Source organism: Euleptes europaea, chromosome 17, assembly GCF_029931775.1.
Source record: "Euleptes europaea isolate rEulEur1 chromosome 17, rEulEur1.hap1, whole genome shotgun sequence".
Taxonomy (NCBI): Eukaryota; Metazoa; Chordata; class Lepidosauria; order Squamata; family Sphaerodactylidae; genus Euleptes; species Euleptes europaea.
In genome coordinates, this window is record NC_079328.1 from 35,738,246 (window position 1) to 35,757,134 (window position 18,889).

At 41.2% G+C, this 18,889-nt stretch overlaps 1 protein-coding gene across 1 annotated transcript; it reads right to left on the reverse strand.

Annotated features, from left to right (window-relative positions):
• Nucleotides 1-3,147: 3,147 nt before the first annotated feature.
• Nucleotides 3,148-17,953, reverse strand: NAE1 (NEDD8 activating enzyme E1 subunit 1). The gene is made up of 20 exons (XM_056862777.1): nt 17,871-17,953; nt 16,686-16,789; nt 16,538-16,598; nt 16,129-16,159; nt 15,088-15,159; nt 13,820-13,899; nt 12,172-12,281; nt 11,451-11,560; nt 10,862-10,924; nt 10,332-10,395; nt 9,948-10,039; nt 9,787-9,846; nt 9,547-9,680; nt 8,937-9,012; nt 8,038-8,077; nt 7,133-7,219; nt 6,301-6,393; nt 5,581-5,695; nt 4,940-4,989; nt 3,148-3,331 (listed from the first exon to the last, which is right to left on the reverse strand). The coding sequence occupies exons 1-20, from the start codon at nt 17,951-17,953 to the stop codon at nt 3,222-3,224; spliced, it is 1,635 nt and encodes a 544-aa protein (XP_056718755.1). The 3' UTR covers nt 3,148-3,221.
• Between the last annotated feature and the right edge of the window lie 936 nt (nt 17,954-18,889).

The window sequence follows — 18,889 nt, forward strand, 5'->3', positions numbered from 1 at the left end:
AGCGCCTTTTCGGCGTTCCCTCAGCTGAGAGGACGACGTCGCTCGGCTTTGATCGCTCCCCTCCCCCGCCCCACCCCGCCCCACCCCAAAGGCTTTATCCTAATTACAGATTTTAAAAAACAACAACAGACACTTTAAATAGGTTTTTAAACAGACACTTTAAACAGGGTTTCCCCGATCCCTGCAACGGTGGTGCTGGGGGGGGGGAGCCCTCACCGAACTACAACCCCCAGAATCCCTTTCAAGAATGAGGGCAGAATCGATCTAAATGGCGCAGCCGCCCTAGGGGGTTACCGCACTTGTATTCCCTGCGATGTATTAAGAGTTTGAAAACGTTATAAAAAAATTTACTGTTCGCACTTTGGCTGTTACTGCACTTTGTATTCCCTGCGATGTATTAAGAGTTTGAAAACGTTATAAAAAAAATTACTGTTCGCACTTTCTATGTATTCCCACCGATGTATTAAGAGTTTGAAAACATTATATAAAAAAATACTGTTTGGCTGTTACTGCACTTTGTATTCCCTGCGATGTATTAAGAGTTTGAAAATGTTATAAAAAACTGTTCACACTTTGGCTGTTACTGCACTTTGTATTCCCAACGATGTATTAAGAGTTTGAAAATGTGATAAAAAAATACTGTTTGCACTTTCTATGTATTCCCACCGATGTATTAAGAGTTTGAAAACGTTATAAAAAAAATACTGTTCACACTTTGGCTGTTACTGCACTTTGTATTCCCTGTGATGTATTAAGAGTTTGAAAACGTTATTAAAAAAAATACTGTTCGCACTTTGGCTGTTACTGCACTTTGTATTCCCAACGATGTATTAAGAGTTTGAAAACGTTATAAAAAAATACTGTTTGCACTTTCTATGTATTCCCACCGATGTATTAAGAGTTTGAAAATGTTACAAAAAATACTGTTCGCACTTTGCTTGGCCCCTTTATCTGTGAAGACATCTTCCAACCATTTATAAGCCGTGGTATCCACAAACTCTTTTAAAGCGATGTTTTTTACAACATTTTCAAACTCTTAATACATCGCTGGGAATACAAGGTGCAGTAACCCCCCTAGATCCACCTTTAGGGAGGTTCATGTATAGGTTGGGTAAGGAAGAGAAAAGCGCACTTGCAGTTAGACATTGGGTTGTTGTTGTTGTTTTTACCATTCCCAGGAGTGCCAAAAAGCTGCAACTTCTAAGGGCGCCTGGATGCATCGTCTCTCACATCTTTTCGGCTCTTCACCACATTTAGGAACCTGCTTTTGAGGGCTGAGTGTGGGAGCACTGGTTTATAAAAGTGATTACCATGGTGGACTAAGCTGGGTTTGAAGTGGAGCTCATTTGGTGATTTTAGGCCAGTCCTACCTAACAGGGCTGTGAGGATAACAAAGGGCGGGGGGGGGGGCTGTGGATGCCCCTTGAAGGGAGGGCAGAGTCCACTGGACGTGGGGCTGTTTAATATGTGGTGGTCCACAGCTTAGTTTGGGTGGCAGCGCTTTTTAAGGATCCTCCATTTTTTAGGCTGGAAGTGCAAATAAGGAAGTGAGAACCAACTTCAGCCACATCCGGAAGGGTAGGCCAGAAATGAACAAGATGCACCTCACCCTTCCTCTGAAGAGCTCAGGGCAGGGTATGTACTAATGTAGCCACCTGGCTCCATGCCACGGTAACATCGGGACTAGACTACACTCATGCACTCTACACAGGCCTCCCCTCAAAATCAATAAAAAAGACAGTAGCGGGTGCAGGATGCTGCAGTGCAGTTATTGGGAGTTAAGTAGATCATGAGAGCCAGCACGATGTAGTGGTTAAGGTGTCGGACTAGCACCTAGGAAACCCAGGTTCAAATTCCCACTTGTGCTGTGGAAGCTTGCTAGCTGACCTTGGGCCAGTCACACACGCTCAGCCCTGGCCCTGGCCAGTAGCTCTATGGAGATCCCATCTGCTCCTGGTGATTTCTCCCACTTGCTCTCAGTGCAGCTTTCACTTCACTTTCTAAAACTGTAGGTTATTCTTCTTCTTCAAAAATTCTTCTTGGTAGGATGTTAGTGGGAATATATTAATATACAGTAAAGTGTCCCCTAAAGTCACAACAAACTCAGGGCAACCCCATGAAATTCCACCTCGTGGTTCCAAGGCACGAGATGAGCAGAGGTGGTTCGCCATTGCATTCCTCTGCATAGCAGCCCTAGTCGTCTTTGGCGGCCTCCCATCGAAGTACTGTCCATGGTCAACCCTACTTAAGATTTCAAGCTCCAACGAGATTGGGCTAATTTAGTCTATTAGGGCTGCTACTGTAGGCAAGTGACGTATGTGCTGTCTTTTATTCAAGGAGAGGTGACACAAAAGCTTGATTCATGATGTGGCTGTTTTACTAATGGAAATTTTTGTTACCTACTACAGTCATCCCATAGCAAGATGCATGAAGTCACTCTAACAGAAGGGAATGCCACATCAAAACAGCCCAGTGTACACGTGATACTGGAACAGTAAATGGAAAATATTCAAAATTATAATTGCTTACAGGGCTAATACAGCACTATTAATTAATCTCTTGATACAACACACAATCACCCTAGCCAAAATATTCACAAAGAGCAAACCTAGGCCACAAAAAGTTGTAAAACAGATTGAGTACACGCAGTACATCTTTCAAATGTGATGATAGTTAAAAGTCCATATCTGAGGCTTAATATCAAGCATTTAAATCTTTAAATCATAGTTTAAGAGAACGTTTATTAATATATTCCAAGTTGCATGGTGATTTAAGTGTCTATATGTGCACTCTGATAAATACTTTTCACACTTGACTAAAATAGCCATCAATATGGAAGAGAATGTCACATATTACTTGCTATACAGGCTTCAAAGTAGGTATTTATTTGTCAAAGGAGTTTAGAAACACTTTCCTGAGTGATAATGGGCCAGCTAAATGTTAAAGTCCGTGGTAAGAACCAGCTCCCAAAAGAACAGAAGTGCTTACTCTTAAAACAATATGAAGAAGTTGACAATGATGAATCGGCTCTTATCATTTACATTATCTTCCGTGTTCCAGCCCATTTTATTAAAATTCAAGGTTAGATCTTTATTGTAATTTTAAAATATATTTTAATGAATGAGGGGGAAAATACAAAGATGGGTAAATTGGCAGAAAATATCCAACTAGCAATACTTGACAGAACAAAATGCACCTTCACACAATGTATCGTGTTAAGCCTACAGCTTGAACGTTGCGGAGGTCTGTGACATGCCATTGTAAATGTAGGTGTTATTAAAAATTACAAATTGTTTTGTAATGATTTTCACAATCTCCTGAGCAGCAGCTCCTGTAGAAACAGAAAGAGAAACAGAACATTTTTTCAAAAACAGCTGAACTTTTATAATTTAACTGTTATAGCATCTGCCTGGCTAAATTGTAGTCTTACACTATCAGTGGCACATGATATCTCAGAGCTAGCATGGAGTAGTGTAACGCCCAGATATTAGGGCTGGTATAGAACACTATGCATTCATACGCACACACATGGAAGCTTTGGGAACGTTGGCAACCACAACTATAAGAGGCCAACAGATTTCATTGCCTGGTACGGCCTTTCACCAGTAGAGAAAACAGTGTCTTTGAATTACGTTCATCCTTAGGAATGTGGTTTCTGGTTACTTAGATCACAAGACCTAGCACTTGCTTAGAGACGCCTTCGGGCAATATCTATAGGCTATGCTAATTAATGTGGAGTAGACACCTAATGTGTATTGGTGCTTTTGTGTATCAATCTGCTTGTCAGCAGATTGGGCCTGCCCCATCCGAATGCATAAATGATACTGAGCTTCCTTTGTTCTCTGGTGAATAACCCTGCATCTTATCTTTGGTTATTTCACCCCAGGTCTGTGTTTAGCTAAATAAAGAACTGTTGCTTTTAACCTCCTCCTTGTTGTCTATCATTGGACTATATAAGACAACCAGGCACTTCATAAGTAGTTAGACTGTCAGGAAAAGATCTGCAGGTCTGCATCATCACTCTGCCATGGGAACTCGCTGAGTGACCTTTGGCCAGTTACTCTCTTCACAGCCTGACTTACCTCACAGGTTTTTTGCAAAGAAAAAATAGAGGAGAGGAGAATGATGCAAGCCCTTTTGGGTCCCCCTTGGGGTGAAAGGTGTGGCATAAATAAGGTAAAAAAACACCCAGACCTAGAGGTTTTTAGTAGATATGGGTTATATAAAGGTAAAGGTACTCTCCTGTGCCAACACTGGGTCATTATTGACACAGTAAAGGGGAGGGGCTGTGGCTCGGTGGTAGAGCATCTGCTTGGTATGCAGAAGGTCCCAGGTTAAATCCCCAGCATCTTCAGTTAAAGGGACTAGGCAGGTAGGTGATGTGAAAGACCCCTGCCTGAGACCCTGGAGAGCCACTGCCGGTCTGAGTAGACAATATTGACTTTGATGGACCAAGGGTCTGATTCAGTAGAAGGCAGCTTCATGTGTTCATGTATTCAAGACCCATGGGGTGACGTCACATCCGGACATTTACTAGGCAGACTATGTTTACGGGGTGGTTTGCCATTGCCTTCCTCAGTCGCCTACGCTTTATTCCCAGCAAGCTGAGTACTCATTTAACCAACCTCGGAAGGAAGGAAGGCTGAGTCAACCTTGAGCCGACTACCTGAAACCGACTTCTGTCAGGATCAGACTCAGGTCATAAACAGAGTTTTTGACTGCAGTACTGCAGCTTAGCACTCTGCACCACAGGGCTCCCTGTGCTCTAATTCTACAAGCCAAATATTCCAGCTGCATACAGTTATACAACAGAAGCATGCATTCATGTGTGACCAAACCATACCAATACAAAAGACAGAATCCAAAACCATACTAATCTTCTTACTTTATGATAGTAAAAATAATAATCCATGCAGTAGATCAGTAACGGGATTCTTACCTCCCAAAAATGCAGCAACGGTATGTGGCTCAGCAGCTCCATAGCGACAACTGTACAAGAAAAACAGAAGTCGTCACACTTAGGACAGCATAACCGGACGAACTCTGTGCCATTTCAGGTCCTCCCAGAGTCCTCTACTGCAGCTAAAATTTTTCAGGGGGGACAGTTTTTTCCCAGGGAATAGGGTTGTCATTTTAATGTGTCTGAAAAAGTTTTAGGCCTTTTTCTCCTATATATATTTCATTGTTTATCAGATGTATTGTGCTGTTTTTATTATTGTTCTCTAATTTTGAAATCCAGTTTTATTGCATTTCTTTGAATGCATTATACTGTCCTTCTTTGAAACAGCCTGCCAGAAAAAAATGTAGTGTGGCCCTACTGGAGCCCAATTCTGCAGACAGTGTATGGCCGTCTTACTTAAGACAGATCTATAATGGATATTAAGCTCGTGGTATGCTATGGCTGTAGAGGAGATGAGGGCATGTTGTTGACATAGCTTGTGAGGGTAGATTTTCGGTTTTATGTTTTGTCTGCTAAGCCACTTTGAGTCTCCATGCATGGTGAGAAAAGTGGCATTAAAATGTTGTAATAAATAAATAAGACCTAGAAAAGTGGTGTTTTTTCTTTTATATTCTACTCACAACTCATGGATATAATCATCCTTCACGGTTACAGGTAACCCATACTCTTGAAGAAAGCTGTTGAGGCAAATTTTCAGTTTTCCGATATCATCCTCCACTTGATAGTTATAAACCCCTGGGGAGAAAAATTAATTATACTTAAAGCTAACATTTCAGTAAAAAAAAGGTACTCTTTTGTAGGATAAAAGGTAAAGTAGGAAGTTTTACTACCAAAATTAATACCTTTGCAATTTCGTACATCAAATATTCAGAATGCTAATAATGGTACCGTAAGTCCCTCTGGCTTAGAATGGAAAACAAGACATGCAGTCAGTCTATATATGTAAGAACCTGTAACACATGCAGAGCAATCTGCAAGGGGGGGTGAATGCCCTTAGGAGCCGGAGTGACCCCTGCACCGACGTTAGTGCAACTTGTGCTGGCTAAACTGGCACTAATGCCAGCGCAGGGCCACTTACACCAGTGGCAGGGCAGCTCCGCGCTCAAGCTCCAGAGCAGCCGTAGCAGCAGCATATCCCCACCGCAAGAGTTTGCGCCGGTGGTAAAGGAGGCGTTGCTGGGGGTCCATAAAAGTCAGTATTGTCTACTCAGACCGGCAGCGGCTCTCCAAAGAGTCTTTGAAGTGCCAAAGACTACTTGTTGTTATATGCTGCCCAGACTAACATGGCTACCACACTGGGACATGGTACAGCAAACTGGAAATTATTAAAATAAGCTTACCTGGGTATCTTCCATGGTGTTTATAGAATCTATCCACAGCACGTAACATTAAGTACAGCACCATCTCACTATCTGGATTGTCCATATGGGAAACTTAAGGGAGGAAAAGGGCAATCTGTAATTCATTTAACAATTTGAGGAAGAGCAATGCATTAATAAAAAATTAAGACTGCTTTAACATAATATGTTTTTGCTGCTTCACAATGGATAGGCAAACCAAAACTTTGAATTTTGCATCTAAGCATAAAACCCCAAGTTTACCAACTTCCCATCAAGTGGAATCCGAGGTAATATTGTTACCTTATTGTGCTGATGTAATAATGTTCTGAGATAATTACTTAGCAGAGCCAGCGTGATGTAGTGGTTAAGGTCTCAGACTAGGACCTGGGAAAAGCAGGCTTGAATCCCCACTCATGCCATGGAAGCTTGCTGGGTGACCCTGGCCCAGCCACACACTCTCAGCCCTGCCCCTAGCTAGTATTTGGATGGGATAACAGCAGTCTTAAAATTTGTGAAGGGCAAAAAACAAAAACAGACTTAAGTGACGCTCTGGGTCTTGTTTTCACTGCTCTAATGCAGGAAACGGTGGCTCAATAAACTTCCCCCATAGAGAGATACCTGAGCAACAAGGGTGCATTTTGGGGCTCACTGATTCCCCCGCAGCTAAAATAGTCATTCTACTTCATGTAACAGCAGAAAAGAGGAAAGCAGCAACAAGACTCAATGTGTTTCTTCTTTTCCTTCTTCCAGACCTGAGTAGGCCTTTATTTTCATATCAACATTTGGAAATAAACTGCAATCAAAGAAACCTAAGATAGTGAACTCATCTTACTTATCTCATCTTTGTTTGAAGTATGCACACCATGCTCTTCAGAAAGGGATCGGCACCGCACCACTCGAAGAAATGCTGAATTACTGCCTAGATATGTGGGTAGGCACAGACACACACATATAGCACTCTTAGCATGGATATCAATTTTCAAAACAAACTTCTATTAGTTCCTTACAGATGAATCGTTGCAATACAGGTAAATCTGCTGTTCCTTCAGGTTTGTAGAGAAATCCCACCCCCATGTGTACCCTAGCTTCATTTTGCAGATCTATTGATCCACATTCTATAACTCAGTTCACAATTAGTTACATTATATATTCAACTTAAATGCTTATTACAGAGATGCATGGGATTCTGCTGCTATTATCTTATAAATGAGCTGCTCAGTCTTGCGGTACCTGCAATTCCTTTACTTTTATCATCACACATCATTCAAAGAGTTGCTACCAACAGCTTCCCCCTGACCTTTGTCTAGTCAACTCAACACTCCTCAACTCCCTCTGAAGTCCAGAGGATCCACTACTGGTCAGCACCCATTAGAAAGAAGAGACAAGCTGCACAAGTGTTTGATGCCTAGCATTTTAAGTGAGCAGAAGTTTCCTCCGTTCACTAGAATGATGCCAGCAGTTTGGATCACAAGCTGGAAAAGCAGCAACACAACTGTCCACAACAAAGTGCAGAGCTAGTGAAGACTTTTTATGCGCACACCCATGTGCACCAAACCTTCCATGCGAGAAAGAAGCTCCTATATCAGGGTACATGTCTACTGCACAAAGCAAGCTGGAATACCTACTAACTAAAGGCATGGACTCAAGAACTTCCAAGATCTTGACAATTACTTCTTGTTACAGCAACAAACACTATTAATACAAAGCTTTTAAAAAAAAAAAATCAAGAATACTTACAAAGTAGTTTTAACTCTCTCTGAGAAATGGATTCTGGTGCCTGTGAAATAAAAGTATCATTAAATGCAGTTGTTAGGTGGTAACTCTACCACCAAAAGTAGAACTTTCTTGTAGTCCAAACACTGCTCTCCCGTTTTGCATTGGTACAAGCAAGTACAAACAGCAAGCAATAAATTACTGTGGAAGAGGCATTGTGGTGCAGTGGATAGAGTGGCGCACCAGGCCTGAGGAAGTTGAGGTTCAAAGCCTCACTTGCCATGAAACATCTAGAGTGACATTGTGTCTCAGCCTAACCTACTGTTGAAGATTTGTTGTAAGGATAAGATGGAGGAGGGGGGAGGACCATGTAGGCTACCCTAAACTCCTTGGACAAAGGGCAGAATAAAAATGTAATAAACAAGCAAACTTCCCTGGATTCTGAAATACTTTTCCACATCAAGCTATTTAAAAAACAACATTTTAACATTAATTCACACACTACTTCATTGTATTTTTGACATACTGTTTATTGTGCTGTGCTAAAGGGTTTTGTGGTGATGAGGGGCACGGTAAATAGGGCCAACAGAAAAGAGCTGTTATGTGAAGAAAATGAAGAGGAATATGATTACTTGATTGTATTTATATCCTGCCCATTATTTGTGAAGGCATTCAAGGCAGCTTACATACAATTCTCAAGAGGTCATCCATCTCAGCCCTTACCCAACTGCTCCCTTTAAGACTGTAGCGGCCTCCCAAATGTTAAAAGCTAGGTGTAGTGTTAAAAGGCCTGTTGATTAAACACAAATTCCCAGGGCTACTAAGTAGAAGGGGTACTCTGGACTGGGCTGTTACACAGGAATCATTATTTTGTGTAAATGAAGGGCAGGGAGATTCAACTTATAAAGTGTCACTAAGCTCACCTTGCCTATTGACTGTAACATCTTAGCAGCATAGTTACCCACAGCTTCAGCGTCTTTCTTTGCTTTCTCACGATACCTTAAAGGGAAGGTGAAAAGACTCTTTTAAAAACCTTCACTACTTTCTAAGAATCAGTGGCTCATTCTCACTTTGTGCGTGGAGAGTCACACCAGTGTTACACTTTAACAACTGACCCACAAACTCGGACCAAAATATACATTTACACAGCTATTCTTATTACGTTATATGTGCTTTTTTCAATACACAAATTGGAACCAGCAGCATGAACATCAGAGGAGCAAAAACATTTCAAGCTACACTCCAGACGGACGGCCATGTTCACCTAGCTTCAAACACAAAGAGAGAGTCTTACGGAACATTAAAGACTCTCAGATATAACAAAGCTGCTTCCCATCCACCTCCAAATGTTGTGCCAATTTTAGAACCGATATGTGAACACTGTTATATCAAATAGTCCAGGAGAAAAATCTCGAAGGGGTCACCTGCACGAACCTATAGACGGTGCTGATACTTGTAAAAAATTTGCCCTTCCTGCCCAAAAGCCTTTTACCAACATTACCATAAAGCCAATTAGATGTAAAGAGCACTTACACATTTTGCAATTGGATAAATTTACCAGAATCAGCTATCATATCAGGAATTGTACCCCTGACAGGTAAGTTGCCTTGACCTTCTTTTGCCACAAATTCTTTTAAAGCTCGAGCCAAAATCCAAAAAGATGGTGTCTAAAAAAAATTAGAAAGGTGCATGCATGAACAAACTACAGTCCATTGACCTTTTTCTACCCACAAAAGCAGAATGCTGGACAGCAACTGAACAAGCATATATTACCTGCTGTGAGAGATTGGTGCAGTGATCATCATTAAAGATGTCTTCAATACAAACTGGAATCTATAATAAAAAAGAAGTACTCACATCAGCAACCTTCCCAACAATAGTTTCGTTCAGTATTTCTGCTGCTAGAATATCAGGGGGAAGAGATTCTTCTTCACCTTTGTAGGAACAACAGATGTATTCACATTTTTAATGGCTTCTTCAAAGTTTTCTTCATCTTCTTGGACTCCATTTTCATTCTTCAAGATACCTAACAAGAAATAGATTACTAAATGAAGCAATCTGCTTTCAATATAGATGTTCTTTATTCTACCCCATCTTCTTTCACATTCATGGCAAAATGTCAGATTTGCTAAACTGAGTTCCAGACATGCCGTTTTTAAAAGCACTATAAGTTAAAACAAAATATCGAAGTGTATATTGTAGATGCAAACGTAAAACTGTTTATAAACTTAAGACAGAAACCCAACTTCATACTACCAAATTCCCACACACACCAGCAGCTTTCGATACTCTGTCAAAAGTGATCGCTTGACACTTACCTTGCCTAATCATCTCCCGAAAGGCTTCCTTTTCTTTGTAGTTCTTGGGTATCTGACCACCATTCTAAATTGAAGAACAGCTCCATTTTTTAACCATGTGAAAACTACACACAGTCAATTATTAGAAGCTAACTAAATAGAAGACCAAGCAGGGAGATAGTATGGAGTGCGCATTAGTGTTTAAGTATGTAACAGAAACTGGATTGGGACAACAGTTTTTATGTGTTTAATTCCTTGTCTGATCATATGAAAACAATGCGGATAAGACTTAAACAAAAAAATTTAAATCACTAAACACAAATGAAAAAGCAAGATAGACAAAAGGGCCCAAGCCAGGATTGTGGGGCAGAACCTGTTCTACTCCAAAAACAAGTACATGGGTTCATGTACAGGAAGCCAGGAGGGAGCAATTCCAGAAAATGGAAGGTCTCTGCATATCCCCTATGCCCCACCCAGACCCGCTCATGTCCTCCACAATGCAACTTCCTTACACTCCGACCAGGAGTAACTAGATCAGTGGTTCTACCTACCTTGTTATACCATTCTTCTAGATATTTAGCTACAATCACAATCCATGGAGTGTGGCTGTGGTCCTGCGAACACAAGAAAACATTGGGAGATTCAGTCACAGATATCTCACACAACTCACTGTTTGGCTCTGAATCCATACGCAATTCTCCCAGTCAGTGCTGACAATTGGTAATTCTGTTCTGTATTTGGAAATTCCAACAGTATTTGAGCTCTTAACACTCAGATTCTTTTAGCTTCCCCTGCCCAGTTATTCAATCCTTCGTGGGCTGTCTGCCACAGCTAAACAAGGATATTAGAATGGGAGTCTGTTGATAAGGCAAGGCTTTCACAAAGAATCTGCCCCATACTTTTTTTTAAATGAACAGTTCACACATTATTTACAGGGAACAATCATGTGAGTTTTTCCAGCAGCCAATTTAAATCCTTAAATATAATAAATTTGGATCTATAGTAGTGAAGCCTACTGAAAGTCTCCATGTTTAAACTCTATTTTTTAAATGAATCTTTTTGGAAGCAGGGTGGCAATTCGCTTCTTCTGGAATAAATGCAAACTTTGCATGAATATTGCCGAACAGAGTTCACGCTGACCTTTTTTTCCATCTGATCCAAGTCATAAGACTGAATATGCTCCCGCAGTTCTGGAAACGGGTTATCCAGTCTCAAATCATCCAACGCGTTATCCGGGTGAGACTCTATAACTATTAAAACATTAAGATAGATTTTCTTTACATTTTAATAAAGGGCATTACTCCCACTCCCCCCAGACATTAACAGCTTTTGCAGAAGCCATCAGAGGAAAGGGAGGCAGCAGCCAGGCCACACCTCCATGGTACCCTTCCCTCAAAAACCTTTTTGCATTGTATGTCAATTGCTGTGAACTGCTTTTTGAGCCATTTTTTAGTTCAGAGGCGAGAAAAATGACACACTTCAGATACATTTGGGTTAGATAAATTAGATACACTAAATTCGTGTACTGCTTTGAATGGTCACGCAACACCATTTACTGAAGTGACAACATACATTACAAAAGTACAGTACAAAAGAAAAACACACAATAAAGGGTAGTTTGAAACTGAAGGAGTTCTTGTATCTTTCAACCTATCCTAACTTGGATGTTGTATTTAGCCCTTACTAAGTCATACCTGTTCCTAGAATATTTTTTCTGATATGTAAAATCACTGATACAGACATACAGGCACATGTGCACCTCATAAAACCAAGCAAATGTGATGTGAAACTATATAAGTAAGTTCAATCTTTTAAGAGCTGCTTGACAGAAGAACCTCAAATCATTTGATAAATCTTTTACCTTGATGTTCTTTGAGAACTATTCGCATGTATCCCACTAATCCATAAGTCCTACAAACTAGCATTGGGATGTTGTAATTCCACAGAACTTCTGCTAGCCGGAGCAGCGTACTACAAAAACAGAAAATACTGGGTTGGTGCCAGAACAGATGGCAAACTGCTGCTAATGCTTGAGGCGCACTATAACTAGCCGGTTGTACAGCAGTTCTCATGCTTCCACTTGCACAAATCACTCTGAGCCCAGCCTTGACCAGAGAGAGCGGGGTATTAAACTGAAATAATAAATAAATAAATCTCTAGTGCAAGTGGAAGATTTTTTTTAAATTTCACTTTCTTAGTGCAATACTGTAGTGCAAGGCGTAAAACATTTCCATGTAAAGATAGCATTTTTAGATTCAATCCTTCATTTTCTAAGGCAACAGATTCGAAAAAGTGCAATAATAAAGTGCTCTTTATTATTATATTATAAATGTATTCTGCAAGTTGCAGAATACATTTCAGTAAAATATGTGATATTACAGATATTTATTTATATTTTAGATTTATATCCCACCCCCTACCCCCCAGGGCTCGGGGTGAGTAACAAGTCAAATTTACATTTAAAATCAAGAACAGTAAAAAAAAGATTTAACTCCATGAAATAATAAATAATAATAAAAACGGCACCTTAAGCTCCTAGCAGAGTTGACTCCCAAACCAAAACTAACAGATCATCCAGAAAACCACATTTAAGTATCACCTCATCATCTCTCCTACCTTAAGCTTATTTTTTAGCAGTTTGGCAAACCAAATATCAACAGTTAAGGCAAAATAAATGCTAGTGTTGTGCCAGGTTTTGTTCATTATCTAAAAAACCAAGCAGGAGATGCTTGTTGCAAAGAACAGCAGCTTAATATGTTTATGAACACCTTAACAGCGCATTCCTGAGCCTCCAAGGCGAAAGCCCTTAGGAGGCCAGGAAGGCGCCGCGCCGGCGTCTGGGCAGCCAACGCCGGTGTAAGCAGTCCATACGCCGGCGGGAAGGCCTGAACACTGGTTGCAACAGCGCCAGGCCAGGACGCCAACAGAGCCTTCCGCTGGTATCCAAACGCCGCACCAGCATCCCGGGAGGCGTTCCTGGGGCGCTATGGTGCCAGGCTGGGGGCAGGGCCTAAGCCAGTTGCAGGCATTCCACTCAGGAATGTACTGTAACATGAGAGGAAAGAGGTAGAGCATCAGCACTTCAATGACATGACCTCCATAGGCGCTAAACTAACCATTCAGCAGCAAACAACCCTTATTATCGCTTCTGCGCTGCAAAGCTGTGTGCAGGAGAGAATTTACAGAAGAAAAGCAATGTGTGGATGTGTATGGTTTAACCATCTTATGATTACCACTTTTCCAGCATCGCAAGCAAGGACGAATAGCCGGGCAGGAAAGAGTTGCAGATCCCCCACTCCCTGGAAGAGATGAGGCAGCCCTGCTTTCCATCACCACCCCCATTTCCTGACAAACTCCCACTTCAGCCCTTATCTAGTCAATTTCAAAGCAGATATGTTTTCCATCACATGGAGCTGCTGCCTAGATATAGGTTGAAAGCATTAAGAATTAACACACAAACCAAACTAGAGATTTAGGCAATGAAAAGTATCAAATTGACCCTTGTTTACCTTTCTGGGAGCTGAGTTGCAATCACAACGTTAAACCGACAGAAAAACGAAGGATCATTGTCTAGAAGCGTATCTGGATTCTTAAGAAATACAAAAGACGAAAATATTTGATCATACAGCAAAAAATATATATATTCAAAATTAACGTTAATGGGTCAGGATTATGTTCCATCAATGATCCTCATTTCTTCCGAAGTATGGAGCCTTCCGTCAATACTAAAGGCTCTTCCATCAGCAGTACAGTCTCTTGCATTGACAGAAGCCTCCTAAGCACTGGAGGAAAGCATCACCGTAAGCAATCAGAAAAACAGGATCCAGCCCAATATTAGGGATTTAGCTAAGGTAACCCCTTTCTAGAGCCTGCATGGTATAGCGGTTAAGAGCAGCAGACTCTAATCTGGAAAACTGGGTTCGATTCCCTGCTCCTCTACCTGAAGCCTGCTGAGTGGCCTTGGCCCAGTCCCAGTTCTCTTAGAACTCTCTCAGCCCACGCAGAGGCAGGCAAATGGCAAACCACATCTGAACATCTCTTGCCTTGAAAACCCTACGGAATTGCCCTAAGTCGGCTGTGACTTGATGGCACTTTCTACCACCACCCCCTTTCTAAATTACATTTGTATTTCTGTACATAATAAAATATGATTGAAATTTGAATTTAACCTTTTCCCTCATGATTTCTTTCTAAAAGAGAACTATCAAAATATAAAAAATGAAATGCATCGTTTGTAAGATAGGAGCCTTCTCAGCCAAAGCTATATCAGCCTGCCTGTTGTTCCATTCACTGCATTAGGGGTTGCTGCCACATACTCTTCTTTCTTCCTCTTTTTAAAACCACACTATCTGACAAAGGGAGCTTTAACTCTCAACAGCTCATACCCCCAAAAATCTTGTTGATCTCTAAGGTGCTACTGGACTCGAATTTAGCTGTTCTACTGCAAACCAACACAGCTACCCTCCAAAACTAACAACTGCGGAGCCCAAAATGTAAAACCCACGCTGCCCTGCAATTTCATCTAACACAAAACACAGATGGCTGTTTAAAATTCAGAAGAATTTTGCCTTTCAACGCAGGAGCATCTTGCAGCATAAGGTAATGTCATCACAGGGAAACATGGGGGTGGGGAGAGACTATCTGGCTTGGCTACAAACATTTTCCCACATTTGCAATCCTCCTGTTCCATGTCAGTATTATAGGGGGACAGATGAATCACTCATTATTTTATACTTCTTTAATTACGCTCATGCTCCAGAGCACGACTGGCACAAACCTCTTCCACAAAGTTTCCTGAGACATCACTGTTCAATTCTTGCAACAGTTCTGTTGTGCACTGGGCTCGATTCTGTTAAGCACACAAAAAAAAATCAGATTTGTTAAGATACCTACTGCAGCAATCCTGTGCATACTCACGTCTTCTTTTTTAAATACGTTTTATTGTTAGAAAGTGCAAAAGAAAAACCACAGGAACATCAGAAGAAAGAAAAAAACACTGCATAGATATAAAGACAGAAAGAAAAAAAACTATCACAAAAATTACATAGACCAAAGAAAAAGACCATTATTGAACTTCATTTGCAAACCCCAATGGGAACATCAATACATTCCACTAATTCTCCTGCTCATTAAGACATAAAATATTGGTTTACCTAATTAAATTACTTATATTAACTTACTTCCAAGTAAGTTCGCACAGAACTGAGCAGCATGTTTGAATTCCAACCTCAGGGTATTTGTGTGGACACTATTTTAGACCCTTTTAATGTGGTCAGAGAGATATGAAGTCACAGGAACTAAAAAAAAGTGGCTGACAGTGACTAATGACTGCTGGGCAGTATGAAAGTTCAGGCTATTGGTTGATCTGTTGTGAGGTCATGGAATGTTGAGGGATGAATGCCAAGAGCAAAAGTGTCTGTGCTGCTGGTGAGAAGTAGTGCAGAGATAAAGATTCAAATGATAAAAGTTTATAGTGTATCCTCTGCTTTTTTCACAGCCGTATTCTTCTGGTTGCTGGCATTATAAGAAAAGAACCCAAACTGATCAGAGGATAACCTGCAGATATGCATGTGTGTGATGATGGGGATGGGTAGTGTAATGAAGATGATTTGAATTTAGAATGAACTAATCAGAATAAAGCTTTCCACTTGTTCTTACAAAATCTGCAAGCAGGTTACCTTATTAAAGATAGAAGAGTACAATACAGGACATAGTAATCTCAAATACAGTCCTTTATAACAAAAAGTAAGGAAAGCATAGTGCATCAGATGGTACTGCATAATCAGTTTTTCAATAGTTGTATTTAAAATGCCTTTACCTGGCCAATATTGCTTCTTTGCAGGAAAAAACTGAAAAGCATAAACAGAAGGCATTATTTTGAATTTTCAGTTAAGATGAAAAAAAATTCAGTAATCAACTCTGTCACTTCATAATTTCACTCTGCATTTCATAATTTCAAAAAAAGCCCACTCTTATCTCTCATTCAACAAAAATATTACAGCAACAGGAGATTTGGACAACAGGTCCATTTTCCTCATTTTAATTAGTTTCGTGTTCTTTATATGTGAAGGTTTTATTCACTCACTAAACACTAAATTTTATGAGTCCAGTAAGTTAAATTCAAAGGACTCCTTCTGTTGAATCAAATCCTATGGTTTTGGATCTAACCAACTATTAATCATTTTCACACTGATGAAAATACTACAAACCTATACAGAAACACACACCTATTTCCGACATCTTCACCAGCCACTTGATTCCCATCGACAACCGTAAATGATCCAACTCCTTGAAGACAAAAGCAAACATGGTACTTATATTAAATTACAATTCCTATACTACATAATTTTTTTAAAATTTGCTCTATATTTATACCTGGCAGTACTAGGTTTTTGAGAATCTCTTGTCCCGTGGCAGTTGCACAGATCAAACAAACGTGAGCAAGTTCTAAAGCTTCCTGTCCATGATCACCCCATAACCTGCATGGCAAAAACAGAGTTCCAGTTCACACATTAACGCAAAATAATGGTTTAATTATGGTTTGCTTGGAAAACCACGTTGCAGCTAACAGATCTTTCAATCCAAGTTTAGCTCAATAATTGGTGTCATCAACTTGGCTGGCACTGGGAACCAAATCTTTGCAGTTTCAACATTAAACCAGGAGGAAGGCAGGGAGGCCCCCAGGCCGGGCTGCTGAGGAAGATCCCAGCAGCCAAACGGGTTGCTGGCGCGAGCTCGCAGAGCATCACTGTGTGTGCATTAAGTGCCGTCAAGTCGCTTCCGACTCATGGCGACCCTATGAATGAAAGTCTTCCAAAATGTCCTATCTTTGACAGCCCTGCTCAGATCCTGCAAATTGAGGGCCGTGGCTTCCTTTATTGAGCCCATCCACCTCTTGTTGGGTCTTCCTCTTTTCCTGCTGCCCTCAACTTTTCCTAGCATGACTGTCTTTTCCAGTGACTCTTGTCGTCTCATAACGTGACCAAAATACGACAGCCTCAGTTTAGTCATTTTAGCTTCTAGGGTCAGTTCAGGCTTGATTTAATCTATAACCCACTGATTTGTTTTTTGGGCAGTCCACGGGATCCGTAACACTCTCCTCCAACACCACATTTCAAAGGAGTCTACTTTCTTCCTATCCGCTTTCTTCATTGTCCAGCTCTTGCACCCATACATAGTAATAGGAAATATGATGGTGTGAATTAATCTAGTCTTGGTGGCCAGTGACACATCCTTACACTTCAAAATATTTTCTAGCTCCTTCATGGCTGCCCTTCCCAGACTCAGCTTCCTTCTGATTTCTTGGCTGCAGTCTCCCTTTTGGTTGATGGTGGAGCCAAGGAATGGAAAGTCTTGAACAATTTCAATTCCCTCATTGTCAACCTTAAAGAGCGTCGCTAGGCAACCGCCAAGCCCCCTACCCAGCCCTGGCCCCGCCTCTGCAACCCACCCGCGGCCTGCTCCCCTGTTTTGAGGGGGCGCCTCCCCGGAAAGCACGGAGAAGGGTGCTTTCCTCCTTGCCAGCGCCCAGCCCCGTTCCCCTCGCCCTCCGGAGCCGACCTGAGCTGCCGGTCGTAGCGCTGCTCCTTCATACTGACTCTGCCCGGCGGCGGCGGCGGCGGCTGCTGCACGGCCGCCGCCATGATGGCCGCTCCCTCCTCTTCCCCGCCCCCCGCCGCCGGCTCCGCGCGGACCTCCGCCTGCGCTTCCTGACGCTGTCCTGGAGGGGGAGCTCGTGCGCACAGCCGGCGCCCAATGCGCCTGCGCAGCCGTCCTTCCTTTGATTCCTCGCAAGTCCCATTTCCCCCACTCCCCACGCCTTGCCCCTCCTCCCCACGCGCCCGGTGTCCCCAAAAAGACCAATCAGGACAATAACCATGGCAACAAACGCAGAAATGTAGACGGGTTTTGATGGGCACGGACATACCACGAACTGTGCAACCTTCCCCCATCTGTCCCTTTACTTTTTTCCTTTCCTGGACCCCTTTGAAATGTGGTGTTGGTGGGTGGAGGGTCGAAGGGGTATCTTTTTGGTCTTAATAACTTTGTAACTACGAATTTATTAATAAGTGTGTGTGTGTGTGTATATATATAATATATTAATATATAATAATAATATATATAATTATAGATTATATATATTAACTATATATATTATATAATTATAATATATATTATATATTTATTATATATATATATGTGTGTGTATGTGTGTGTGTGTATATATATATATATAATAAGTATATACAAAATAATTTGTATTATCTTTTGTTGTTGTTTTTGGTATTATTTTTATTGTAAATATTGTCGAAGGCTTTCATGGTCAAGAGTTCATTGGTTCTTGTAGGTTATCCGGGCCGGGTGACCGTGGTCTTGGTATTTTCTTTCCTGACTTTTCGCCAGCAGCTGTGGCGGGCATCTTCAGAGGAGTAACACTGAAGGACAATAAAATATTTTTATTGTATTTGTTTTATGTTATAAACATTAATAAAAATTTATATTAAAAAAAAGAAATGTGGTGTTGGAGGAGAGTGTTACGGATTCCGTGGACTGCCAAAAAAACAAAAAATCAAACCAGT

Bases quoted from the DNA above. Each gene is read 5' to 3' on its own strand.
- NAE1 (XM_056862777.1), bottom strand. From the start codon at position 17,953: ATGGCGGCGGCCGTGCAGCAGCCGCCGCCGCCGCCGCCGGGCAGAGTC. The intron at 10,396-10,861 runs GTAGGTAGAACC...TCTTCAATTTAG, and splicing joins TAGAAGAATGGTATAACAAG to AATGGTGGTCAGATACCCAA. The intron at 5,696-6,300 runs GTAAGCTTATTT...TTTTCTCCCCAG, and splicing joins ACACCATGGAAGATACCCAG to GGGTTTATAACTATCAAGTG.